Raw genomic sequence first — 27,911 nt, forward strand, 5'->3', positions numbered from 1 at the left:
TACTGGATGAAACAAAACATCCTGGACTTGAGTACTTACGAGGAAAGTAGAGTGCTTTAAGTACCTTTGTTGATAGCATGGTGTGCATTTCAATTTAAATGAATTAAGAGACTTGTTTTATGTGTTTCAACTTCGTTTTACTCTTCTCCAAAGCTATGAAGGGGGAGACTTTGAGAAGGCAGCTGAACTTTACAAGAGAGCTATGGAGATAAAAGAAGCAGAGACTTTGTTGATAGGTGGAAGAGCAACTTCTCGACACTCATCGAGTGGAGATACGTTCAGCTTAAAAAGCGCATTATCACCAAACATTTTCCTGGAACATGGACAAAGGTGATAAAACCTGCTCAAAGAAAAGGCAGTCTCTATTGCTGTTTTAAAGCAGACATAAAATTATTAAGAAAATCTATTTTTCCTAGGCTACTGTATTATTTTGGGACTGACACCTGTCTTCATGAATGACAGAGAAACAAATGTTTAAGCTTGAAATCCTTCCATGTTAACTTTGCAGACTGTATGGTAAAAAGTGAGCTTCTTTCATTGTATATAGATAGGCATATTACTAGCTGAAGTTATAGCTAATACCAAAAACATGTGGATTTGATACCTCTTAGTTTAAGTGCCAGGATTACAACACATTGAACCACTTGCATATACTCTATGTAGTTTTTCGTTCTGTGTTGTAACAGCCTGGCTTAGAGGATTTGTGTATTTTTGTTTCATCAATCCTTTCTGCCTTTTCAGAAGCTTTTAAAGTTGTTTTTTGTAAAGAGAGAGTAATTTTGAAAAAGTCAAAATACTGTTCCACCCGAAGTTTTACCTGCAGGGTGATTTCAGCTTTAAGCAAACTTACATTCAAGGGACTTGTGCAAAAATAATTGGTTTCCTTGGGAAGCTGATATATCTAAAAACATCATCAGCTACAGTTAAAGCTGCTGTCAGATTCAAATGTGTTCAGTAAAAATACTTCCAGTGAGGAAGTGGAACAAAGACGATTCCCTGTTGTTAACCCTTTAGCAGTACTTTCACTACTTAATCTCACTGAATCCCTTAAAATACAAGAATGTTTGTATTAGCTGGAAGAATGTAGTGATGCAAAATAGTTTGCTGTCAGATAAAGAGATGCTAATCAAATCTACCTGCCTGTTGTGTTTGTAACACTCTAGTCACCTGGAAGAACCAGTCTGAAGTCTGTTCTCATTCAGTGCATAAACCCATGAACCAATTTAAATAATACATACTAAAAAAAGACTTTTTGTAAAAAAATTGAATGTAAGTGAAAAATTAATTGAAACTTCGCTGTAATGTTTCAGAGGCAACTGATGTAAAGATTTATGTGATCCAGTTTGAAAAATGTAAATGGCCTTTACCTCCAAGGGGTACTTACCTTCCACTGTATATTTTTTCCCTTTTACAGCAGAGTTAAATATAGCCCATTTCAGCCCTTGTTCTGGTTAGAAATAATTTAGTACTTTGGTAAGGCTGTATTTGACTTTCAAGATTAAGATTTAGTTGAAAAGAATCAAAAATAGCTCTTGAAGGTATTACAATACAGCAACAAGAGTTGACACTTTGTAATAGCTCTGTGAATATTTTCACCTTACTTCAGAAAATGGGTTTTTAATCAAAGCAAGAGTTTTTCCACTGTATGCCAGCCACCTTGAAAAGTTCTGAAAATTGGAAAGTTCTTTGCAGGATTGTTACTGAGTGAGGAGAAGTGCAAAAGAAAAAAAAAAAACACCACCACCAAAAAAAGCACCCCCCAAAAAACCCCCTCCAAAACCTCACCCGTCTCAGCTTGTATGTGTTTCTGTTGCCTACTCTTCTCAGACCTGGCACTTCCCTCCTCTAAAGCCAGTGTTACGAATCATCAGGTGTCTCCTAGTTTGTCACCTCTGTTCTGACTTTAACAGGTATAATGATGTGTCTTGCTCTCCTAAATAGCCTTCCTTAATGTTGCTAGCTTAAATAAGAAGCTACTTTCTAGACTGTCAGTGTTACACTAGACTTGCTGCATTTAATGATTTCCAATATGGACTATTACTGTTCTTCTACAGAAAGTAAAACAGGATGGTGAGTAACAGTGGGGGATCTTGCAGGCCCCATGTTGGCTGCAAGCTTACACAGCTGTAGTCATGGTGCTCGAGACAGTTGTTCATGTAGCTGTAGTTGCACATCATGGACATTAAAAAAAAAGAAGTAATTTGTATATCTGGTGTATGCCGAATAATACTTTGGTGTAGGAGAACTCCACCTCAAAACAGAAAGTGAGCAGTTTCAATGGAGATTTAATTGTACAGTCAGAGTATCAATATCTCAACAACATTCATGACACACTGTAAAAACTGAAAGCTTCTTTTATAAGATTGCCAAGTAAACAAAGCTGGACTAAACCATTGCAATATGTGTTGTTAGTTCATAACAAGAAGTCATAAATTTTCCATTATGTTTTATAACATACTTGTATAATATATACTTATAAATGTCTTTTTAATTAAAAAAAATCCTTAAAGCTGCTTTTTTTTTTTATGCTGTTTATTTTTAAGTAATTTTAGCCATTGGCACATACAGTGACCTTAATGTATTTTCTAATTATTTCAAATTCTTCTTGTATATATAATTTGAAAGCCTGAAAGTAACATGAGAACCATTTTGCATACTCTGTAAGAGGCCATCCAAAAGTGTATGAATTTGCTTATAAAACTGTAATGAAGTAAAATGGTAAGCAGTTGCCTCTGGTAAAGCCGTCAGTTGTGTGATGGCAGTCATGTCAGCCAAATAGTTAAGAAGCAAGATTAACTGAGCTGTTGTAGGAATGAGTCAGCCGTTTGCCTCTGGATCTCCAGAGCCAGGCGTATGCCTCAGTTTTACTGTTCCCACCAGAAAGGTAAAGTCACAAAGAAAGGTAAGTAACAAACTGACACTTGGATCAAGCGAATTTAGACTTAGTGACACTGATTCAAGTATGTACCTTTTTAATGATCTCATTACTCTATTCCCATCCCTCTTCACAGTTCATTTCTAAAACCTGGTTTCTCCAAAACTGAACTCAATCCAAAAAAACCTCTTCCATTTTCCAGCATAATGTACCACACCCAAATCCTACCCATAACCTCCCTCACTAGCTTCAGAGATGATTTTTATGTAAATAATATAATTAGTGTCAACTGTGGAGGAAACAGATTTTGACATTTGTAACCATTAGTTAAAACACATTTGATTTCTAAGCAAGTATTCATTCACCTGTCCTAAGAACCAGAAGCACCTCCATGATATTACTTTCTTTTTACATGTTGGTCAGATCCTGCTACCATTATGAGCTGGTTCTGTGTTGGCTGCATCATGGTGTGGAAAGGTTTTTTGAACAGCCCAAGTTGGAAATATTTGTATTATAGTGCAAAGGCCAAAATTTATGTTCTAAGCCAAACTCAAGTAATAACCCTGTTCCGGATTAGACACCCACAGTAGTCAAAATTTGGTACTTCCAGTTCTGCGGGGTACTGGCAAGACAGGATGTGTACATTTACAGGTCAGGTTAATGTGATAATTTAAGAGGTAACATGACCTTACTAACATTATTTACAAGACAAATACAATAGCTCAACTATTCCACTGAAGATATTTGCAACAATAAACAAAGTTTAGAGCATCTAATTTTAGAAGCTTTCCTATGCAAACTCAGCTGAAGCATATTCCATAATACAGCCCATATGATGGGGATAGATCAGAATCGTAGCTAAACTTCTAGTAACCAACAAAAATACAGTATTTTGATTTTCAAAGTGATAGACAAAATCTCCTGTTGTTTCCAATGTTGCTGGTAATTCTTACAGCATCTGCCAGCTGAAACAGTGACATGCTAATAGCCAGTCTCCTAGTGTAATTGCCTACTAACCAGAGACTTTGCCTTGCTGTAGCACACTCAAAGCATTACCACATACAAGACATACCGGCAGCTATTTAAGAAGAAACAGTAGTAAACCACTGATAAAATGAGGGAAGTTTTAAAAAAATTCGATCCCAGAGATATTTAAGGCAGATGAAAAGGCTGAAATGTTCTATTTACCCAGGAAAAGTAACCACAGTGTGGTCCAGGGCAAGCATTTAGAGAGACCAGTGAACAAGGATGGGGGCGAGTGCCTGGAAAATTGGCAGCAGCAATGTGAGTGAGGCAGGAGCACCTGCCCTTGACCAACTCGGTCCTCTCCAGCAGCCGTTGTCCTTCACTGCTCCTGCACTGCATGCTGTTCTCATCACATGATACCGCATATAACGTGCTACACCTGCTTTTGTTAGTTTATCCATCTCCTGTTATTTTCTACTGAATATCTGGACACTAGCAATGCTGAGAAATTAAAATTTACAGTAGCACAACTCCATATGTTAAAAGACATGAGCAGACAACAGAATATAAACACCATAAGTCTGTTTCCTTCCTGTCCCTGTAACAGTTCCATCTCAGCAGAAATGTAATGATACACTTCAGTGGAGGGAAGGATGAAAAAAAGTCTGGTCTTCTCAAAATCCAACATCAATCCAAACTCCCAAAAGTTGTTCTTCATGTTTGTTTTGCTACAGGTTTCTCATTTTGGCCATGAGTTCTTCCAGGCTTTCTTCAGACTCTGCTACTGTTTCCTCAGTTACCAAATTCTCTTCCTATTAGGAACAGGAAGAAAAAGTTGGCAACAAAAACAGCAAACAAAAAACTCCGCACAAATAAGCTTTATTGTCGTTATACCACACCATTTTCCTAGAACCAAGCACTCAATTGCAAGATCAGGCATAAGTGATTATAAGCTTAAATTGTAAGCTATCCTGACTAGAACCCTAGAATGTTCTGGCTGCAATAGATAGATAGACATTCTACGTTCCCCAGGTATACTCATTGCTCTTTGACTACATATAGCTTTTATAAGATAAATACGGTAAAAATCAGTCACCAAAACATCAACTGAGAAATTCACATTTGTTTTCCTTCCCCCAGCTCCCAAATACATTCACTCCTGTCGCCTGAAAACCACGTTCACGCTAGCATCCGTACCTGAAGAAATGTATTTCACAGAAACACAAAACTGGGCCGTAGAAGGCACTAATTGGATGTACTGAGGTACAGTTTCACAGGAATTGTTCAAGACGGAATTTTACTTCAGGTTTAAAGGGCAACTAAAGTGGCTGGTATTATAACCTACAATATGTATTTCAAAAATTGATAAAGAATAAATACATTACCTTGTTTGGGATAGTATATGCTACAGTAATTCCCTCAGGAAGTTCAGGTACTGGGCCAGATGCAGCCTTCAGCTCACCTTCTGAAATTTCTGATACTAATTCGATGCCTTTGCATTAAAAGTTAGAAGAAAAAGTTCTTTAATCACCATGTTATCACAGTAAGAGGAAAACGGTAGCTACTTTTCCAAAATAAAAGAAAAAAGCAGAAAAGAAGGCCTTCACTTTCAACTACATTCCATTATCAATACAAAATATTTTCCCTTTACAACATATGAAATGGTTCTATACAAGTAACGTGTGGACAAAAATGGCACTTCTCCTATAGGACATCCTTGTCCTTACCATTTAAATCTTATCGTGAGGTCACTTCTCCCAATGGTAATTGAAGATTATTTTCCATATCATGTAATAAACGGAATGTATATATCCACTCTTGAAATGGTTATTTAAAACACGCTCACCATTCCTTAAGACAATTCCTTCTAATTTAAAGCCCTCAGAGGAATATAAAAACCCACGGGATGTCTCAGCACAGTGGTTATGGAAATGACCAACGCTCTTTAGTTACATATTTAAAAGGAACACACAGTGAATACATCCCCTCACATCTTTCATATCATCTTCAGACCATTCTCTTCATTCAAACGGCGGTTACGTTTTGAGCCTAAAACCTATGCATTACAGTAAAAATACATCAGCAAGTTGTGGTAACATTACTGTCAAAGGCTGTGAAAAGCCAGCAGTAATTAAAGCAGCGTAAGTTGCAAAAACAGGAACCAGAAGCCTGTGTACCCTATGGTGTGTTCACCCAAAACAGAGACCAGCTGATGACTTACCCCAGTCATTGTCTTCGTGTACTATTTCTTCTTCCTGTTCAATTTCTTCTTGTTTTGGTCGTGCAGCTTCTTTTTTCTGAAGGAAAAACACAAAAGCGTAAAAAAACATAATATACATAATAGTCCAATTTTCAACAACAGCAAAGAAGATCAAATCTAATATTCACACTTCTTTTAATATTTAAGTTATGCAGGCACCATTTAGAACTTGGTTAGGCATAAAAAGGCAGAATACCTGCAAGTTAAAAAAAAAACAAAAAAACCCCATTAACACTCAAAAATACATGACTGCCAGAAAGGTGGAGCAATTACTGTAGACGAAAATACTATCTAACTGAATGCAAGCCATTCTGCCTACCCTTTGCTTTAAGATAACTTTAGGTACTGTATTTCTAATTTAGAAACACGTGCAACCATTTGAAGACAAGGCTGCTGAAAATTGGAGTAGCAATGAAAATCTTCTTTTACTACAGATCTGTAGCTTGCTTTGTTCTTAACACTTTAAGAAAGGGAAAAAAACCCAAACAAAAAAAACAACACCCAAAACATTTTTACCTTGTAATTTTCTTGCTGTTTTCTGCAATTTTGGTCACTACATTGTGGGTTTGGCTTCATAGACATAGTTGGAAAGAAATCCTGCATCGCATTGTAACCAAGATAGTAACTCACAGTACCAAAATTTAACAGGTATCTAGAAACACAGAGAAAGCAGGCCCTTATATACAGGTGCAAACCTAAAAATTCAGTTGCTAAAGGAATATTTTTTCCTCAAAGAACTTTTAGAATACACTTTCACACTAGTGAAGTTGCAAAAAGTTACTGTAATTATCTTAAAATAAGCTGTAGTCACCTGCAACACCATAACTGCATCAACATAGAACCTGGTCCTCTTGTGGTGTGAGTGTGTGAGAACAAGTCAGCTACAGTCTCAGAAAAAATATGTTTAGAGTAATATGTAAGCAGTTTTCTCCTGTGCCTTTATCCATTGCTTGTAATACAGGGCACCTGAGTGTTTCAACAGGAGAGTTTTCAACACCTCATCAGAACCAGTTTAATCATCTTTACTGGAGGGTCAGATTTGTAATGAAAATAAAGATTTAAATTAAGCTGCAATGTTTGCATTCTTCATTAAAGAAAAAACACACGCTGCTGTGCAATTTTATATAATACCTCTCTGCACAGCTGAAAATGGAGTTTTGTTGTTTGTAGGCACACTTGCAAACAGTACTTGTATTCTTTGTAACTAGAAATTTTAGGATAACTGACAAAACCAAGCTAATGCTAAAAACAGGCTAAATAAGATCCTATTCTCAAAGATGCTTGTAAAACACAGTGTATCATTTTGAAACTGAGTACAAAGTTGTTCAAATATTTTCCTTGCTGATACATGCAGTTCTTTCAGCAGTTGCAGTCATGTGACAGTACTTTTTGAAAATATTAAAATATGTTGTATTGCTATATAACTATTTTTAATTCAGCTCAGGTTTTTAGAATACAAACACTGCAAGAGACATTATTTATTCTTTGTCCATGTACAAAATTTCAAAGACAAGTCAACACTGTAGCATTTTTTGTCTATAATTTAGTGATGACAAATGGGAGCATGTTTAAATGCAGAACTAAGAAAAAAATGTGCGCGTGCGTATGCAGTAAGAGAAATTCTTAGGAAAACTCTGAAGGCATTTTCATACCGCTGAAAAGTTCTACTAAAAACAGCAGCTCCAAAGTAAACATACCAGTGATTTGAGCAGTATATATTTCAGCCCTGTCCAATGATGCCAATACTTTCAGGAAATATGCCACAAACGTATAAAAAGAAGTGGACCCATCATTATGAAATGTTCCTTCAGGTTTCTTTCTCTTAGTGTGCTGTACATTGAATAGCAACAACTCAGTCACTTACTTCAGAACATTTTGTACAAGAATTCCTGCCACAACACCCATAGTTGTAGGAAGACTAGCTGCACAAACTCCTTCTCGTTTTAATGTTTTCTCATCAATATTTGCAGCAACTACAAGTGGAGGAGCACACTGAGGGGAAATAAACACATGAAGTTTAAAAAAAGTATTAAAAAAACCCCACAGATCACACAAAATTTTAAGCTACTCCATCAGCTGTGCCAGGATCACATTCACTGGCCAGCTAATCTTCATATTTCTAGTCCCGCTTTAAAAGACAAACGAGCAATTCAGCAGAGCACTGCATACCGCAAAACAAGCAGATTCACCAGGTATGATCAGCTGTATATGTCCTGACACTGCATTTTCACTCACTCCAGATTCCATCCAGATTTGTCCAAGTTCATTGCAGGCCTTACAAACACAGAAACACACACATCAGCACTGCAGAAGTTTAATTAAAAGAAAAAAAAAACCCTAACACATTGTAAATTGAGAGCAATTAAACACATTGATCTTCCTGCTTTGAGACAAAAAGGCTATGATCAGAAAAAGGAGCATGAAAAGGCAGAATAGAAATTTTTATCATCAAAGGACAAATTAAAGTTATCTTCATGAAGCCAACCCTTTGTGCTTTCCTGAGGATCTGAGATTTTTGAACACACCAGACGTTAGTGATCCAGTTACTAGCATACTACAGAATCTAACAGCTTGTACTACTTGTAGAGGCATGGATACAGTGATCTGTGTGCCTCCAGTGCATGCAATTTATGGATCAAGTTAGCTTAGGAATAACAGAAAACATGCATTTGGCATATACCCTACATTGGCTGCTACTATAAAGAAAAGCAGTTTGATTAAGTACATAGCCCTAAGGCATTTTTAGTATACAAAAAGTCATATGAAGTATACAATTAGCTACACACAGTCTTTAAAAAGCTTGTAAGATTTAACATACCAGGCTGTCCTGGTTTCAGCTGGGATAGAGTTAACTGTCTTCCTAGTAGCTGGTACAGTGCTATGTTTTGAGTTCAGTATGCGAAGAATGTTGATAACACTGACGTTTTCAGTTGTTGCTCAGTAGTGTTTAGACTAAAGTCAAGGATTTTTCAGCTTCTCATCCCCAGCCAGCGAGAAAGCTGGAGGGGCACAAGAAGTTGGCACAGGACACAGCCAGGGCACCTGACCCAAACTGGCCAACAGGGTATTCCATACCATGTGATGTCCCATCTAGTATAGGAACTGGGAAGTGGGGACGGGGAATCGCCGCTCAGGGACTGGCTGGGTGTCGGTCGGCAGGTGGTGAGCAATTGCACTGCACATCATTTGTACATTCCAATCCTTTCATTATTACTGTTGTCATTTTATTAGTGTTATCATTATCATTATTAGTTTCTTCTTTTCTGTTCTATTAAACCGTTCTTATCTCAACCCACAGGTTTTGCTTCTTTTCCCGATTTTCTCCCCCATCCCACTGGGTGGGGGGGAGTGAGTGAGCGGCTGCGTGGTGTTTAGTTGCTGGCTGGGGTTAAACCACGACACAGGCTTTGATAATACCTTTATATAAACAGGATAATTTGGAAAGACAGAGAGGGATTATGACACTTAACTCTTTTACTAATCATCAGCTGCCAGTAACTTAGAAATCTTGTAGTTGTATTTATACACATAGAATGTGTTTTGTAAGAACTGGGTAAAAGCTCAGATTCTGCTTCCTTAAACCAAGGAGGAAATTTCTTAGAAGGTTCTTGGTAAGGTCCTGTCTTTTCTCTAGTCCCCACAATTCCTAACATTATTTATAGGAGAAAATAGGCTTCCACAAGCTCATGCCTTTGATGGCCTTACCGTGTTAATTGCCATGCGAGCTTCAAAGTTGTCCACACAACTTAGAACAAGATCGACAGGCTTCCCTTCCTCTAGTGCACCGTTACTGAAATGAGTATCACAAGTTTGCATGAAATTGCTGGCAGAACAAAATACCAACATGGCAATCAACTTGCTGCTTTAGAGTACAGAAGCACATGGGAAGTGTATTTCTAACAAAACTTGTGCAAATGCAGAACAGGATACAACGAGCATCTTAGATCTACAGTAGAAACAACAGTGTGCTGAAGCTGGGATTTAAATATACGGGCATTTTAGATTAAAAGCAGTTTCACACAGTATACACTCACAGTACAAAGTATTAGAAAATTGTATCTTTCTACAACATAACTGAAAATGGGAAAAGTTATTTCAGAACTTCTCTGTCAGATCCGCTAATAACTATTTTCTTTCTTCATTCTATAAAGCATACCTGAAACTACTCCAAAGCAGTCAAAGTGTCTTCATATATACATACTTCCCACTGGCTTTCAATTGGAAGTCATTAAATTGAAAAAAACCCAACAGTAAAAATGTGAGGTTGTATTTAGAGCCACAAGCCAGCAGAAGGTGAGAGATTTTACCTTATTCTATCCATGAAATGTTCAAAGTTGTCCAGTGTTGTGATGTTGTAGTTATGTACTTCGAATTGAACATCAGGATTAATATTCCTTATGGAGGAAATAATGAGTCAATGTTAATAAATCCAATGATAACTTGCATTCTACTCCCTAACTTCACAAGTGTTGCTACAGTTTTAATCTTCCAGTCTGAAGTCTAGAATACACCCATATTTGTCAAAAATTCACAGATTAGATGAGAAAAAAAAAAAAAAAAAGAATCGCAACATACCAAAGTGGTACAGTTTATATCAAACTTCTGAACAAAATTAGTTATACTTAAAAAGTAGACTTACACTGAGGTTTTGGCCAGTACAAAAATGTCCTTAAAGTATCAATCATTCCCACAACTATTTTATACTCAAATTTCCAAACTACATCATGCCACTTTGCAAGTGATTTAGAATGAAACATCGGTTTTCTGGAGCAGCATCCTGGATAAATACATTCTGATACCCACTTCTCTAAGTTATACCTCAAAGTATGCTCTGCTGCTTGCACTTTACTTAATCCAGCTTGATGAGGTTGGAAGAAGAGTCTGTTCATGTTTGCCAACTCCACTTTGTCATAATCAAACAGAAGCAGCTATAATAAAGATTGTATTAACATATGTGAATCTCCAAAGACTCTGCAACCACAGCACCATGGCAAGGCATTTTAAACAGCAAAACTCATTCTGAAACCAACAACAAAAAAACCCCAACCAAACCACCCCCCCCACCACCCCATTCAGTTCACATACAAAAGGCACCAACACTGTAAGCACATGAAAGACTGAATTCTAACTGCTGTTCACCAGGAACGGATTTGTTAAGTCATGAGAACCACTCTTAATAAAAAGCAATCCGTTCATTTGATCTAAACTAAGAATATTCAACAGATCATCTACATGAATGCTATCACCTCTGTTGTCACATTCCTACTTGCTGTTACGGTATTAACTAGAAATGTGTAATTTCGTTCACTGGTCTTGGCATTTAGTTCTTCAAAACCAATTCACTTAAAATACCTACATAATACATGGACATGTTGATTATTATAAATTCTGAATCAACTGTCCAATGTCCTTTCTTATGCCTAAGATGCTGGTCTTCAGGAAATGCTCCTTCAGAGGAAGGGAGAATAAACTTTGCAATAAAAAAATTGCATCACCTCTGTATTAAGAAACTTCTTAAAGTTCCAAGAGTAAATGGGCAGGCTTTGACTGGAAATACAAACATCTAAGCCATTCTCCAAATTCCTTCTTTAAAGATAAATCCTGTTCTATTAACTCTGGAGGTTCTTGTTACCTATACACACACCAAATTATTTTTAACTGCTGCTAAATTTTTAGCTCTGCCACGTGATGAACTAATGTTTGTGATAAAAATATGTTTGACATCTACCACATTTCAATTTCATGAATATCAACTTGTTCTTATAACATACAACTTAATCTTCTATGCGAGTTACTCCCTTCTTTTTCTTTACTTTGTTTTCCTTTTGCAATAATCCAGTATGAAGGTTAGATAGATGAGCTCATATAAGAGCACGGAGAAGACAAGCATCCAAACAAGAATCATCTACACGATACAGGATTAAGCCCCAAGTAAATCAATTTTACTAGCATAAGAAAAAGACAGACTCTTCATTTGTGATGTTTACCCAAGAGCCGTGGTTGAGTGCTTTCTTCATAGTACTTTTTTATTTGGGCAAAATCAACTGAGTGAAATCGAATCTAACTCTTTACGAAGAAGACTGGTCCATCTACTATAAAGCAGTAGAAGAAGAAAACTCTCATTACCTTACCAATGCCACACCTTGTCAACATTTCAGCAGTCACACTGCCAACTCCACCTACACCTACTACTGCAACTGTAAAGGTACGGATTTTCTGTAGAAAGAAATAAAATACAGATCTGTATATTGAAAGTGGTTCTCACAGGGAAAATATGCAGGCTGTTTTAATGCAGATAGAATCCTACCTCATAGTCTTTGACAATTCCCATTCTTTGTAACGCCATCAATCGACTACAAGAAAAACAGTAACGTTATACGGAAAATGCTGTCTACATTTCTAATAGCAACTTTCCTTTTCAGATATTTAAAATCACTTTTGTCTTAAAAATAGCCCCACCAAGCATCAAACTCAAGCCTGCTGTTTTCCCTGCAGTTGTGATTGCCAGCTAGATAGTCTAAATGAGATAGTAGATACCTTCCTGTGAGCAACAGCAACGGAGTACCCTGCAGAAACTCATGGACTTATTCAGATGGTACGAGTAACATCAATGAAAGCAGGAGAATCCATAGCTATTTTTGTAAATGAATCCCTGATTTACAGAACGAAAGCCTACACTTTTTTCTTCAATGAACCATATGGCAGCAGGCCAGTGAAGACTCTCCCACTGTTTTCTGATCAATTTGATTAGATTAACTCCAACGTAACATTTAAAAAAAAATTAATTACAGAATATCAGGTTGTGAGGATAACTGGAAGAATTTTAAAGTAATGTTTTATCCTGCTATTGTATTTTTTCATAGAAAGTAGCAATGAAAGTACAAGTATCAACTTGTATTAAAGCAATTTATCCTGAGGGGGGGGAAGCATCAGATCTCCAGAACTGCTGAGCATTAGAAGGGGTCCCAGATGCTCAAGACTGCTCTAAACCAAACTCTAAAATAGGTAAGTTTGAGGAGTGAGAGTAAGACCTCACGTAACGCCAACACCCGCCCCACTTACTAGCAACTTTGCTGAAAACCTCACAGTTTCCTCTCTCTCTCCCCCCGCCGTACCACACAGGAAGATAACACAAAGCAACTCCGACGTACGGCCCTGCCAGCCCAGGCGGATTGAAATTTGAGAGCACCTCTCCCCTCCGCCCCGCAGAGCGCCTGTCTTCACCATCGTCCCGACACCCCCCTCAGCACACCCAGCCCACCCCTCCCTGGCCTCGCCCACGTCCACACGCCTCCTCCCCTTCACCCAGACCCACAGCTCCAACCCACGGCCTGGGACCCCACCGCCCTCCCTTCTCCCCAGCCCCCACGTCCCGACTCGGCGCCCGGGCCCCCTCCCCGCCGCTCAGCCCGGGCCCTCTCCCCACAACCCAGTCCCCGTAGGCGCAGCCCGCCGCCCCGGGGGGCCCTCCTGCACCCCCTCAGCCCGGCCGCACCTGTAGGGGTTGGACTCCGCCACCTCCGGGCTCATGCTCTCGATGCAGGCCCGCGGCGCCGGCCGGCCGCCCTTCTCCTGGGCCAGCTCCTCCTCCAGCTCCCGCACACGCCGCTCCAGCTGCTGAAGCCGGCCCAGCTCCGCCATAGCAGCGCCGGCAACACCGCAGCGACACGTCTCCCCGCTCTGAGGCGGCTTCCGGGAGTAGCAGGGAGCGCCGTCCCCTGCCCGCGCCGACGCCTCAGGCGAGCGTTCCCAAGCGGAGTGGGGCGGAGGCGGAAGGGGCTCCTGCCGCCCGGCAGCGGGCGACGTGCGGGCTCTGGCGGCGCCTCGGGGCAGGAGCCAGCCGGGGCAGCAACCACCGCCCGGGAGCCGCTTCCCCCCCCCCCCCGGGAGAAGCCTCCCGGCTCCGAGAGCCCCGCTGGCCCGCCGCCGGGGAACTCTTTCCTTGACGGACCAGGCCGCCTCCGGTCACCGCGGCGACGCCGGTCGGGGCGGGGCACCTCGCCTCCGTCAGTAGCGTAGCGGGGCGGTGGGCGGGCGCGGGGATGGCGGGGGAGCCGGGCAGCAGCGAGGTGCGGCGGCGGCACCGCTTCGACCAGGGCAGCTTGGAGCGGTACCTGTGCGGCCGCCTGGCCGGCTTCCCTCGGCAGCCGGCGGAGCCTCTGGCTGTCAGGCAGTACAGGTAGCGGGCGGGCCGCTCCCCTGCCCGTGAGGGGCGAGCGGCGGCCTGGGTGGCTGTCGGCGCGGGCCCTCGCCCCTGGGTCGCCCTCAGGTGCAGAGCCAGAGCCCGGGCCCCGGGTGTGTGCGCCCCTGCGGGGCGAGGAGAGGGGCCGCGGCTTTGCTCGCCGCCCGGCAGGAACGGCGGCCAGAGTTAGGCCCCTCTGCCCCGGTGATGGCGGACAGCGGCCGTCGAGGGCACGGCTCGTCCCTCGGCCGGCGGGAGAAGTCACCGTCGGCGGCCGAGGTGACCTTTGGTGGGGACAGACCCTGCGGCCCCAGTTGGCCGTTGGCACGCGGGCGACGCGTTGGGTGGGCTTCCCGCTGTCCGTGGAAAAAACACGTACGTGGTGCGCTCCGCGCACAATTGTTCCATTGCCTGCTCGTCAGTCTCGGTTTGTGTGATTGATCTTTAATTGCATGGCAAATAATAACGTCCAGAAGCACATACGTGGCTTAAGAAATCAATTTAAAGTGCCTTAGATTATCGCCGGGTAAGCAAATCCATGCAAACAGTGTAACGCTGTGCTGAGATTCCTGGTAATGCCCGGAGAGCAACGCGCTGTGCCAGTGAGGTGCTACACCCAGGCTCCAAAGCCACTGTTGCACAGAACATCTAGTTTATTTGCATTAAGCAAATCAGTGGTGTGGCTGCGTGACCTCGTATCAGGAGATAATGATTGGAAGTTAAGTTATTGCAAAAATACGTATCAGTTCCTTTGTAAACATGATGTCGACTGCTTTATCTGCAGCTATCAATAAGAAACAGTAAACCATTTCTCACTGTCTTCTAATGCAAATGTAAAACATCCCCAGCTGTACTCCTCATATGTACTTCAACTGAGGAAACTTTAGGAGGGGCCTCAGGAGAGTAGCTAATAGTAAAATCTGCTAAAGTATTGCCAGTATTTATGCTTTTACTACTTTGTTTGTCTTGAGGTTGCACTTCAAGGCTTCCACCGATCTAAATCTCTGTTGTGCCAGGCAGAGTATTTGTCTGTGCAGAACGCTTGTTAAACTGCATTACGGACTATGCCCTGGCTCCCTTGGGGAGAATGGAAATGTTGTGGGGAGCGTGAGAGCAAAAGTTCACTTGATTATGATTTTCTCATAGTTGTCTAATCTTTTATTGGACTAGGTTGGAATGCATCTTAAAAATGATCCGGAATGAGGAGAGGAAGGCCTGTAGATTAATGGCACAGAGTCCTGAGGAAAATAAGGATCAATGAGCTTGATTGGGATATTATTGACAAGGTGTTATGAAGGGTTTAACTAGGTTATCCTTTTTTACACGTGTATGTGATTGAAATGTCTGATGTCTGTGATTCTTTGTCAAACTTTGCAGTTACTATAGGTGGTCCCTTAAGCATAGCATATGTATGTGATGATCAGGCTAGCATACAGTGAGGCTTGGTACTAGAATTCCTCAATTATTTGGAGAGCTTTCTCTATGCTTACATTGTTCAAAATACAGCTCGCCAAAGGACAGATACAGTTGTGGGCTAGTGTGAATTCCGCTCTGTTTAATTTCCTCCAAATCGGAAAGCTTTAAAGTTAGTATTTACTGCATACCTTGAAAATACTAAGGATGTATCTTTAGGGAGGAGAGGTAAATGCTATCTCCATTTCACAGGAGAACAAATAGAGTATCTGTGACCTCTCTGCAGTGAAAGAAGACATCTTTTCTATAGGTAGGAGTAGAACCTCTGACTTCTGATTTTGTAGGCTATCACTTGCATCCTTGTAGGACTATATTTGGGGAAAAAAAAAAAGCAACACTTGAGAAGAACACTTTCCTCTGTCTTGCCATTTTGTTCAGGCCACGTCACAGTGCATTTTGCATCATTTCTGTTAAAAGTTTGCAAATGTGTTAAGTACTTGAATTCGTAAGTAATTATAAGCTTTCTCTTCGTAGCTCAGGCCAGTCAAATCCAACCTTTTATCTTCAGAAGGGTGGGCAGGCTTATGTGCTCAGGAAGAAGCCCCATGGCCCTCTTCTACCTAGTGCTCACAAGGTAAGTAATGTTCTTCAACAAGCTCCAAACACTTTGTATGCAGGTGGCTAAGTCCTGTACATGATGGTGCCACACATTGTTGAATGTGTCTAGAAATGCAATGAATTGCTGGATCATTTCTGGTTTTCTGTGCTAGACACATAAATAAACATTTGAGAGGATACATTGTCATTCACTGTACTCATTTATGTTTGGGAGCTTTTCATTGAACCTAAGTTCTGTGTCTTCTTCAGATCGATAGAGAGTATCGTGTGCAGAAAGCCTTATTTTCAGCTGGATTTCCAGTGCCTGAGCCCCTGTTGTATTGCAGTGACGTTTCTATCATTGGAACAGAATTTTATGTAATGCAGCATGTGCAGGTTGGTCCTCCAATGTGAGAGATTTTTTCCTTCTCCCTACTACAAGCTGCTTTTAAATTGTTTAACGCTTTTCTGTTAGAGTCTTATTCATCATTTACTAAGCCTTGTGATGTAAACATAAATAATCCTCTGATATTTTTAAGAAATGCTAGCTATCAAAGATTGTCACTGATTTCAGCTTCTCTAGGACTTATTTCCCACTTTGTCAAAATTTTCAGCTCAGTATTTAACTTCTTGCTCTTGTTTTGAGCTCTCAGAAGGATGTCTTGAAATGAGGCAATATTACTTCTGTGAAAAGCATACACAAGTCAGAGGGAGAACAATCAGGCTGTGAAGTTATATTGAATCTTTGGACATCCTGGGACCTGTTTAGTACTGAAGATAGGAATCTACATACAATCACCTTTTCTTGAAAACCAAGCAGGATTCCAGCTCAAACACTAGTTTCAGAAAGAACATCGCATAGCTCTGTCCATGGCCCATCACTCTGGGGGTGCCGTAGCTGAATAGATACTGTTTCTGTTAGATTTTGGTGATTCTGAGCGTAAGTCTGCTGTATCATGTCTTTTTTTTTCCTGTGGGAGGAGGATTTGAATTCAGACCTCTTTCTTTGCATCCTACTCTATCATCAGATTCATGGGGAAATTAGAAATGTAAGAGTTTGTGGGCCAGTTCCTGGAGGTTAAGTTAACCTTCCTACAAGAACCACGAATCAAGAGTGATAAAATGTAAAAGCTGTGAAGAATTTGAAGCAATTTTCTTACATTAAAGATGGAGAACTTTTCTGGTTTTGACTAGAACAAAGTGATTTCTTAATGAGAAACCTTGCTACTGATATATTTACATTTCTAAGGATGTAAATTTACAGTCTATCCATTCTAATATGGACAGCAGTGCACTGTTTTTAACAAATACGTTATGTATTTAGAAAACAATCATATGTTTATTGTCTTGAATAAACTATTACACAATACAAAATCTGATTTCTAGATTTGTTATGCAGAATCTTTCAGAAAAAAAGTTCCATTGATGCTTTAGCTGTGTAAATATATTGAAGCCATCATGCCAACCAGTGAAATTGAGCAACTCAGAGGAGAGAAGAGTCTGTCTTTTCCAATCTGTTACTGGCAGGGTCAAAATTAAAGGAGAAAATGGAAAAACACACCCATCTTCTACACATAAGAAACTGCTTTTAAGGAGAATGCAAGTGAATTTCTTTGGATTGTTTGCCTCTTTATACATAGAACCCACCCATTCCCCTCCCTTCCCTGCCTGCCCCTCCCCAAGGTCTTAACTGATATTTTTTTCAGAAGTTAGCTGTTAGAGACAATACAGTAACATTTTTTTTTATTGGTACTTTCAAGCTGGAGGATGTCTGCTTTGAGTGCTCTAATTCCAACTTTCATCTACTGAATGTATCTGTTATTTTAATTGCCTTCCAATAGATATCCTGTATACTAATGATCTGAGATTACTGTGAATCCCTTCATCTGTCCTGGGCAAGGCATAAAATAAATGAGGAAGGAATTTTTGATTGCATAGGGAGTGTTGGTTCACTACATTTGTTTTTCCTCCTGAAATGTATAGCTTTACTTCTCTTCATCTGATGCGTACATCCCACCAAATATCTGATTTACGATGTTTCTAGGGTCGCATCTTCCGAGACCTCTCAATGCCTGAAGTGGGCCCAGCAGAGCGTTCTGCTTTGTATATTGCAATGATAGAAACTTTGGCCCTGTTGCACTCCTTTGATTTACAGTCATTGGGTCTCCAAGGATATGGTAGAGGACCAGGATACTGCAGAAGGCAGGTACAGCTCTTCAAAAAATTCTCTTGTTTTGTCAGGTCTTTGAAGATTTATTTGATTTGCAAGCTAAATTGTTAAATATTAACTACTTGTAAAAGTAACCATTGTATTTTAGCTATTAAACACCTTCGTGTATTTGAATTATTTGTGCACAGTATAAAGTTACTACTACATTCAGATCAATTCTGTAATGCTATACTCAGAGAATGGTATTAATTCACTTTTGGAATAATATTAGATTTAGGCTATGTGAATAGGATTGAAGTAGAAAATAGAGGTGGTCTTCATTGCATCTTTTGATTTCACAGTTCACATCTGCAAATGCAAAGGTACGGGTTTTACTGAATTTACAGGTAATGTGGCAATAGTCAGAGTCCAGAAGCACGTGCTTCAGAATTTTGGGCTCTTGAAAAACTTGTGAATCAGCTGGAAAATCCATTGAAGTGTTCGTATTTCTTTAGGTATCAACTTGGAAAAGACAGTATGATGCAGCTGCTCATACAGATATTCCTGCCATGAACAAGCTGGCTGAGTGGTTAGCAAACAACTTGCCACCTGATGATAATGAAGAAAGCCTGATTCATGGGGACTTTAGAATAGATAACATCATCTTCCACCCAACAGAGGTATTTGAAGCATGTTTGTATATGTTTAGTAGTTTTTGGTCTTCCATTTGTTTGTACTCCTGCCGTGTAATGAGACACACGTGGGCATTTTAGTGCATGATACATCTTTGAAAGGAACAGTAGAAAGCTTAAATCTTCTCTATACTCTGTGTATGATGTTGGGGTGGCTAATACAGTCCTGGTTTTCATTGCAGGAGCTAGTTACTCAATTGATTCATTAGCTCTCGCCCCTACTTCAAAGTCCAGGAACAAAACATTTTATATGCATAAATCCTGTTGAATTCAGTGCAACTTAAGGACATACTGAAGGCTCACTTCATTAAACTGTAGGAGCATCCGATGCAAAGCCCGTTGAAATCTGTGGTATGGCTTCAGTTAACAACAATGGCTTTTGGAACAGGATCTGAATGCATGATATGTGATACTAGTGGAAGCAAAGAAAAATCTGCCAAAGCTGATTATTTGGAGGGCTTATGTAGATCACAGAGACCCCCGAAAGTTCCTCATTCATCTTCAGGGAAACAGATTTTTTTTTTTTTTTTTTTTTCCTAGTTTGCAGAAGCAACGTGTGTTACCTGTCTATTGACATAATTGCATTTTCATTATTTTTGTCCATGCTATTTGCTGTGTTGTGACCAGAAGATATGCCTGGGATTTGTAACCAAGACTCTGCAATGCCTGATTTACAACAGAGCAACAGATCCCAGGGATTCCTGCTGTTGTGCATAGATGAGTTGCTAGACGCTGTTTGTAGGCTTAAATGTGCTGATTGACTCCCTGAGCAGTCTCAGGGACTCTCCCAGCTGTTCCTGAAGTAGTTGAAAGAATTGATCAAACTGTACATAGATAATTTTAAATAATCTGTGGAAACTGTTCCTGTATATGCAGGGATGACTGTGTAGGAAAGTCTTTTGCACATAGTTCAAGTAGCCGTGGATCATGAGTAGACTGAACGGGTTGTTCAGGATGACAGGCCAGCTGGATTATAAGAATTCATCAGAACAACAGTTTGGGGAGTCTCAACCCATCCAGCTGAAGACACCATTGCAAGGATGCTTGCAGCAGAGGCTCATGTCACTGTCTGCTCAGTGATTGACTGTCCTGCTTAGGCAATTCAGTTCTGCATGTAAGTGTTAATCTATGCATAATATTGTGATAAATTAGGGTTTTTAATGCATGGTCTGTGAGTATCTGTGCAAAGGGACTGTGCAACAATATCTGTGCAACAGGACTGGAAACAGAAAAACCCCAACTGTCAATACTACTGTTCTTCAGGATATTTTATTTCAATCATATTTTGACTAGAAGAGTTTAGAAGTTTCTGACAGGAAGAACGCTACTCAAAAAATGTAGAATTTAAAACAGATTTTCTTTGGAAAAATGCCTGGTTTTCTGCTACTATGTGAATGTTAATTTTCTGCAGATCCTTACAGAGTGCTGAAAGGAACTGGTTTTGCTGTAGACAGGTACAGTGTGTGTTTTTAATTTTAAACACATAGTAACTGCATAGAGCTGTTGGATGTTAAGTGGGTTGTGCATTTGTGGATGGGGAGAATTTATCTTCTAGCATTCACTTGAGGTTTTTATTTTTCTTAAAGGCTCGTGTTTTGGCAGTGCTGGACTGGGAACTTTCAACTGCTGGTCATCCTTTAGCAGATTTAGCATATGCCACTCTGTTCTACTTCTGGCCTACATCTAATAAGGACTTCGGTCAAGGAACTGTCTTGGGTTTCAAAGACACCATAGGTATGAAACTGTAATATTTTTGTTGAAATGAATTCTAGGGTTGATTTCTATTTGATATGTTACCTTTATAAACAACAATAAAAAGTTAAATTAATAACCACATTATTTTGCACTTGAACTTTTCCATAGTTTTCGTCATTGTAGGCAACATGCTGATAGGTTTATGGTAGTCCTGTTTTAACAAGCTGTGGCTTAGCCATAGTATGTGACTTCTGTAAAAGTTTATTTTGAACCTTTCTTAGAGATAATGGAAGAAAACTGGAATTTAAATGTAAATTTATCATTTATTTAAAAAAAACCACAAACCACACACCTCCCCCCACCCTACCCCCCACCCCTCCCTGTGTGGTGGTGAAATTAATTATTAATTTCCTGACTGGAGTGGAGACGAGGGGTGGTAGGAAGTGTTATGTGTATCTGGAATTCTGACAACTCCTATTTCCTTTTGGCTCTTCATATCACATTTAGGTCATGAGAAAAGATAAATCATGTTTTTGACTATGTAAACGGAGTATCTCATAAAGCTGAAAAGCTGTTCAAATGTTTGAAGAATAAGGTGGAAAAAATCATAGAAAATGTTGAGTATTCTAAAATATTTTGGGTTTTTTTTTTGTAGAAACTCCTTCATTTGAAGAACTGGTTGCCATTTACTGCCGCTGCCAGGGTGTTAGCACTACTTTATCCAACTTTAATTTTTTTCTTGCTTTGTCATATTTTAAAATGGCAGCAATATCCCAGGTAATACACTCACATTTGCTGAAATGTCACATAATTTTATTATGAGTATTTGTAGTTGGTAATACTTGTTCAACATATGAATAATATTTTAAAAATTACTGGAACCATTGTATTTCAGTTTGTTCCTTTAGAAGCAGTATCTTAGATGCTTATGACTGATAACTCTCTAAGATGGAATTCTTGCTACATGAAATACAGTGTGTTAGATATAGCTAACTTCTTAGGAAGGCAGGCTTTATGAAAAAATGTTTACGTTTTTACCAAAAAAAAGTGGATATGTGGATTTTTCTTACTGATGTTCCAGTATGCAGGCAGTTTTGTCATTACCTTTTTGCACTCTCTGGCTAATTTAAATCCTGTGTTACAGAGAAGCAAAGATCTTTCTAAGTTTCTGCAGCTCTCATGAAAGTAGGTAGCAGGATAGATAGATAAGATCCTGTTGGTGCCACCCACAGATGAAAAAGGGTGTGTTGTGAACTCAGCTTATTATGAGTATAGGAGACCAATCTTGAGATGTGATTATGGGAGAAAATAAGTTTCCTTGATTCATTGTTAACAGAAGTAACAGTTTAATTAGATATTCAGCCATTGTAGGGCATAAGTATATTTTAATGAGATCTGCATACCTAATGTGGGATAAGGTACCTGGTATTGATTTGGAGTAAGAGTGTGTATGTGGGTAGTTAATTACAATCACAGGTGTGTACTGTTGTTGGTTGGCTTGAGGGTAATGTGATGGAAAAGGGCTTAACTGCAAGGTTCAAGCAAATGACTTGAACTTCACTCGCAGACTTAACTGCAAGGTTCAAGCAAACGACTTGAACTTCACTCGCAGACTTAACTGCAAGGTTCAAGTAAATGATTTATTTGAACTTCACTTGCAGACTTAACAAGCCACTATTGCAGGTTTTACAGATACAATGGAGGAATGCACTATTGCAACTTTTTAAGGCAATAGTAGTACATTATTACAACCACAAGTGATTCACAGACAACCACAAGCACACATGCGTTTACAAACTTAAAGCATAAACAATATTCACTTACCCCTCCAGGTAAGGGCTTTCAGTCCCAGGGAAGTTACCTCGACCGGCGTCCTGATCAAGGGGGGGAAGGGTTTCCTTCACAAGCCAACTGTATAGTTGGAGAAGTGACTCCCCCATTTCCAACCTGAATCTTAGAGTTTTTATCCCCTGTGTGCATGACTATGTCTGAGTGGATTATGATATATGCCTAAATGGATTATGTATATCTGAGTGGAGTTTCCCCTTATCTTTCCTTTGTTGGTCTGTGATTGTTTGAATACACAAGGTTGTCATTTGAAACCGAAGCTGAAACCCTCTGGTTTTGGGGTTTTTTTTACCTTGCTTCCTCAGCAACTGGATAGTGGTTGGATTGAGAGTCAGGGCATACTATTTGTTAAAGGATTTCAAGGCTCAGTTCAGGTTTTGGTTCTTTGAATGGTACAGCCACCGCCCTGTTTAGTTTAGGGCTTATCAGAAAACCCAGGGCTAAGCTGTCTACACAGCTCCCCCCTGCAGAGAGACAGGGCCTCAAGGCAGTCCAAGGCTGGGTCGCTTTTGTAACCCCCCATGAGTTGCCTGTGTGCACTAGACATGGTGAAACTTGTTTGCGAACTATGAGCTGGACAATCCACACAAAGGGGCAGGCTGAGCTCACTTGCAGTAGTGCAGACATTTCTTTTTTTCCTCTGCTACTTTTTGTGATTTGCCTTTAGTTTGGTTTAGCTGGGGTATGTTTTTTTTCTCTTGCGCACGCCTGTTTTCGGTTTGTGTGGTGGGGTTTTTGGCCGCAGGGGTGGCTCCTGTGAGAAGCTGCTAGAAGCTTCCCCGGCTCCAAGTCGGACCCACCGCTGGCCAAGGCTGAGCCCATCAGTGACAGTGGTAGCGCTTCTGGGAGAACAGATTTAAGAAGGGGAACCTGCAGCAGAGGAGGGGAGTTGGATGTGAGAGGAACACCTGTGCAGAGACCGAGGTCAGTGAAGGAGGAGGGGGAGGAGGTGAAAGGACCCATGCTGGAGCAGTTTGTGAGGGACTGCAGCCTGTGGGAGGGACCCTGCGCTGGAGCAGTTCGTGGAGAACTGTCTCCCATGAGAGGGACCCCATGCCGGAGCAGGGGAAGAGTGAGGAGTCCTCCTCCCCCTGAGGAGGAAGGAGCGGCAGAGACAACACGGGATGAGCGGACCTCAACCCCTATTCCCCATCCCCCTGTGCCGCTGGTGGGGAGGAGGTAGAGAAAATCGGGAGTGGAGTTGAGCCGGGAAGGAGGGAGGGGTGGGCGGAAGGTGTTCTAAGGTTTGGGTTTACTTCTCAGTATCCTTGTTTTGATATGATTGGTAACAAATTAAATCGATTTGGGGTTTTTTTGCCCAAGTCAAGCCTGGTTTTTGCCTGTGACCATAAGTGGTGCGTGATCCCTCCCAGTCCTTGTCTCGACCCACAAGCTTTTCCTCCTATTTTCTCCTCATCCCACTGGGAGGAGTGAGTCAGTGGCTGCCTGCTCCTTTGTTGCTGGCTGGGCTGAAGCCACGACAACAAAGCATCTCCAGTATATCAGAAATTGAACAAAAAAAAAATTAACATATCCCAGTAAAATCTGACTGGTTGCTAATTTTTTCCTATTAAGAATATGTGCATTTAAGTGTTACTTTGATAGTTGAAGAAATAATCAATTTATTAGTCAATTTTAAATGCCTAATTATACAATATATGCCTTTCATTTGGTTTTAGGGTGTGTATGCTAGATATCTCATTGGAAATGCTTCTGCAGAGAACAGTCATGAATTTGCTAAGATTGTGAAGCCTTTGGCAGAGAGAGGGTTAGAGCTCTCAAAAAGGTAAGAGTAGTCTAAACTGCTGGTCAAAGGCAAGGCAAAGCTTTTACAATGTCTTCACTTACTGAAATGCTGTATAAAGCAGCTTATATTATTATGAGGGAAAATCTGGTTTAGTAGTTATTGCACTGAACGTTCTTCTCTAGGTCATCTTTCAGCAGCACGCACCACAGCATTTCTGGAGGGCTGTTCCATCAAAGTAGGAAAGGCCAAGAAATTTTGCTGAAGGTCAAGCAGTTCATGAAGCAGCACATATATCCAGCTGAGAAGGTAAAAGCTTTTAGTAAACCTATTTATAAATGAACATTTTATGACTAGATTTTATAAAAACGTAAAACTATATATAGAAGTCACGTCCTCCTCTTTGGTTTTTTGTTTGTTTGTTTCAAACAGCTGTATTTTCATGCAGTGATGTTTGTGGCATTGAAAAATATTAACAGAAATCATTATAGTCTGCATTAATTTTTTGCAGAATTAAAATGTTGTATGCATTGTTAATGAAAGCTAAGAGTTACTTTTTAAAGTTTAAGAACTACTCTTTTTAAGAAGAGTTACTTTTTAAAGGTATTTGCCAAAATACTTCAACGCTAACAAAAACCTAGAACTCTTATGTACTAAACAGAAAGATGCTTGGTTAAAAAATGGAATCGGCTAGTTTTAACCATACAAAGTTGAATGTTTCTGTTTCTTGCCTTATTTTTTTTAAGTGTGACTTTTATGACAAAAAATGGATTCCATAGTGTGTCAATGTAGCCTCATTCCTGAATATATCTAATACCAGCGAAGGTTTGAAATCAGATAATGAGAAATATCCACAGAAGTCCCTAATTAGTGGAAGGGAAAATGAGATGAAGCATTTTACTACTTAGCCTAGGGAGATTAGAAATTTTCTGCCTAGAAAGTTGGTTCAACTTTTAGCCTCATGAAAGCACAGATGACTTTTGTTGCAGAACTGGTTATTTTGGCTTTTTGATATTTTTTTTTTCTTTTTTTATTTGCAGTCAGGCAGAAATGCAAAGAACATATTAGTCTAAAAGATTTGTGAATGCATCTGCCTATTGCAAGGAGGGGTTGAGAGCAGAAACTCTTGATATGCAAAGTTTCTTAAAAGTCTGTCTCTGTCTAGTTTTGGATTGTCCAAGGAAGCCTTGCAATAATTAAAGTACTTGCTTTAAAAGAAAAAAAAAAGAACCACAAACAAGCCATGCAAGGCAAGTTTTGCAGCTGAGTACTGTTGTGCTTGTAAGTTATTTCTGGTAACAGGGATTGTGAATCAGGACTTGTAAATTCTACTTTGAAATTTGTCTTATTGTGTGATTTTTCAGAAGAGGGCACTACTTCTACTCATTCTAAAACTAGTTCTGGACCAGCTTTGAAGTGTTGTGCCTCTCTAAAACATGCTTGTGAAAATACTAGGATTACTGAATACAGAGTTTTACTTAGTACTAGGCACTGGTGCTCGGAATGACTGCTTACATAATCTGTTAAGGAATTATTTTGACAGGAAAAGAAAATGTATTCATTGCAGTTTTTTTCTCAGTTAAAAAAAGATTAACTGGCTTATATATCTGAATGTTGTGACGGGAAACCTGAATCTTAAGTGTCAGTACGTCAGGCTTTTATTTGTTGTTTTACTTCTGGGTTCACGCCTCTTGTGCGTGCTGTTGGTAACAGTTACTTGTATCATCAGAAAACACTGGCCTTCTACTGTCATTATCACATACTTTAAACCACCCCAAATCTTTTCCCAGTATGAAATAAGGTACTGATTGGGGTCATCTCCATGACACATTTAAAGTCTTGCAATATGAACAGATTGCAGTTTGATTTTTCAGTTATATTTTTAATTGTATAATGCAACCAACTGCATAATAAAAACCTGTGCTGAATATTTTTTTTATTGGTTTCTTGGGGTGTAGCACTGGAAAAGACACCTTATTATTACTTGTGTATGTTACATGTGTTCTTAATTTAAACAGCATCTTTTTAATTGTTTCTCTAAGGAAATAATAAAATACTATGCTGGACATGCAAATACTGAGGAAAAATGGAAGAAACCACCACTGCTTGAGAGACTGAAGGTATGGGATAATAAATATTCTTGAGCACTCTAGCAGTAAAAGAAACAGGCACTGACATACAGTGTAAGAATGTTTGGTGTATCCTGTTGGAGAAGTTACTCTACATGGAAGGAAACAGTGTGAGGAACAGTGAAAGGAAAGGAAGAAGGAAGTGTGCAAAAGGAGGTGAGAGATACGAATGAGGAGAAAAGCAAAAGTGAGTTCTGAGGGGTATGTCTGAACTTTAAGTCAAAAACTACCTATTGAAAATAGCTATTGAAACAAGGCATTGGATACATTGGACAGTATGTTAGGCAGGAAGGAAGAAAATGGGCAGCAAGCCAGAATTAATTTTTTTTTTTTTTTAAGTTTTATTGCTAATGTTTTTCTCTGATTCTTTTAACAGGGAATGGCCAAAGTAGAAGGTCTGTGGAACCTTTTTCTCCCAGATGTCAGTGGTCTCAGCCAGCTTGACTACGCGCTAATAGCTGAGGAGACAGGGAAATGCTTCTTTGCTCCTGAGGTTTTCAACTGTCATGCACCAGGTTAGCAACCCTGTCCCATAACTACAACACTGAGAGCATTAAAAAGTTGGGCATCTTAAGCCTTATGAGTTGTGTGTCTCAAGAAGTAAACATGACTACTGATTTCCTACAGACACTGGAAACATGGAGGTCCTGCATATGTATGGAACTGAAGAGCAAAAGAAAGAGTGGCTGGAGCCTCTCCTAGAAGGGAAGATTAGTTCTTGCTTCTGCATGACAGGTAAATTTTTCTCCACAAGAGAGTTAGAGGCAATTGGCAGAAATTTCACATGGCATATGCAAAAAGTACAAAACTACAAGTTGTTATGTGTTAATGAACTAATGAAGAAATTTCCACCGTATCTGTGAATGTGTTTGAATATGAAATGATCTATGAGGTGTGAATGCAAAGTGAAGCACCCTTGCTGCCCTTCCCCGATAGTTACCGTTTCTCATGTTTACAATAATTAGTATTTGCTTTCCTTATATTTTTCAATTTACTTTTAGTACTAGTAAAATACATTTTATTCTACCAAACAGGTTTACAATAAAACTTACCCTTTTTCGTAATGTGCTTTGGGTTCTCTAGGAACATCAATTAGATACAAGTATGATGATTGTGATTAAAGTTGTGTAGTTTTGCAGTATGTTGTAGGCAGAGGTTTTAAGACATAACCTGAAGATAACTTGCAAAACATATGATGCACTTGCTTTATGTCTGTAGCTCAGCATTATATTAATTTTTGCTCTTGCAAAATGCTTGTGACATTCAGCATCTCTGGAAGGCCTGGCTCTTGAAATAGGCAGGTAGCTTTTGAACATGTGATGTTAAAATCTTGATCTTCCTGTGTCAGCAGGAGTTGAGGG

At 39.9% G+C, this 27,911-nt stretch overlaps 3 protein-coding genes across 5 annotated transcripts in view; 2 read left to right on the plus strand and 1 right to left on the minus strand.

The window, feature by feature from the left end:
• Positions 1-1,135, plus strand: part of NPHP3 (nephrocystin 3) — a 28,481-nt gene extending 27,346 nt beyond the window's left edge. For both annotated transcript variants that reach the window (XM_052795050.1, XM_052795060.1), the window contains one exon: positions 154-1,135. In XM_052795050.1, coding sequence (XP_052651010.1) covers positions 154-334 — 181 coding nt within the window. In that variant the 3' untranslated portion in view covers positions 335-1,135. The remainder of the gene's footprint in view (positions 1-153) is intronic.
• Positions 1,136-2,265: 1,130 nt separating this feature from the next.
• On the minus strand, positions 2,266-13,875 carry UBA5 (ubiquitin like modifier activating enzyme 5). Of its 2 annotated transcripts, none has more exons than XM_052795087.1 (12): positions 13,597-13,875; positions 12,409-12,454; positions 12,228-12,317; positions 10,920-11,029; positions 10,409-10,495; positions 9,807-9,891; positions 8,271-8,375; positions 7,966-8,093; positions 6,618-6,753; positions 6,063-6,138; positions 5,227-5,333; positions 2,266-4,653 (listed from the first exon to the last, which is right to left on the minus strand). In XM_052795087.1, the coding sequence occupies exons 1-12, from the start codon at positions 13,740-13,742 to the stop codon at positions 4,570-4,572; spliced, it is 1,200 nt and encodes a 399-aa protein (XP_052651047.1). In that variant the 5' UTR covers positions 13,743-13,875; the 3' UTR covers positions 2,266-4,569. The 2 variants fall into 2 exon arrangements, with proteins under 2 accessions (XP_052651047.1, XP_052651053.1); XM_052795093.1 differs by having other exon boundaries at positions 12,233-12,317; positions 13,597-13,688.
• Positions 13,876-14,143: 268 nt separating this feature from the next.
• The window catches only part of ACAD11 (acyl-CoA dehydrogenase family member 11), a 33,701-nt gene continuing 19,933 nt past the window's right edge, over positions 14,144-27,911 (plus strand). The window contains exons 1-12 of the mRNA XM_052795076.1: positions 14,144-14,280; positions 16,231-16,330; positions 16,564-16,689; positions 18,338-18,499; positions 18,958-19,122; positions 20,721-20,868; positions 21,485-21,606; positions 24,357-24,463; positions 24,607-24,730; positions 26,464-26,541; positions 26,927-27,065; positions 27,178-27,285. Of these exons, the coding sequence (XP_052651036.1) occupies positions 14,144-14,280; positions 16,231-16,330; positions 16,564-16,689; positions 18,338-18,499; positions 18,958-19,122; positions 20,721-20,868; positions 21,485-21,606; positions 24,357-24,463; positions 24,607-24,730; positions 26,464-26,541; positions 26,927-27,065; positions 27,178-27,285 (1,516 nt within the window). The remainder of the gene's footprint in view (positions 14,281-16,230; positions 16,331-16,563; positions 16,690-18,337; positions 18,500-18,957; positions 19,123-20,720; positions 20,869-21,484; positions 21,607-24,356; positions 24,464-24,606; positions 24,731-26,463; positions 26,542-26,926; positions 27,066-27,177; positions 27,286-27,911) is intronic.

Source organism: Harpia harpyja, chromosome 1, assembly GCF_026419915.1.
Source record: "Harpia harpyja isolate bHarHar1 chromosome 1, bHarHar1 primary haplotype, whole genome shotgun sequence".
Classification (NCBI taxonomy): Eukaryota; Metazoa; Chordata; class Aves; order Accipitriformes; family Accipitridae; genus Harpia; species Harpia harpyja.

What these genes read in the sequence shown, in the direction of transcription:
- UBA5 (XM_052795087.1), bottom strand. Translation starts at nt 13,742, where the DNA reads ATGGCGGAGCTGGGCCGGCTTCAGCAGCTGGAGCGGCGTGTGCGGGAG. An exon ending in CTCGCATGGCAATTAACACG is followed by an intron (nt 8,376 to 9,806) that starts GTAAGGCCATCA and finishes TGTGTTTGTAAG; the next exon opens with GCCTGCAATGAACTTGGACA. An exon ending in CATATACTATCCCAAACAAG is followed by an intron (nt 4,654 to 5,226) that starts GTAATGTATTTA and finishes TGTTCCTAATAG; the next exon opens with GAAGAGAATTTGGTAACTGA.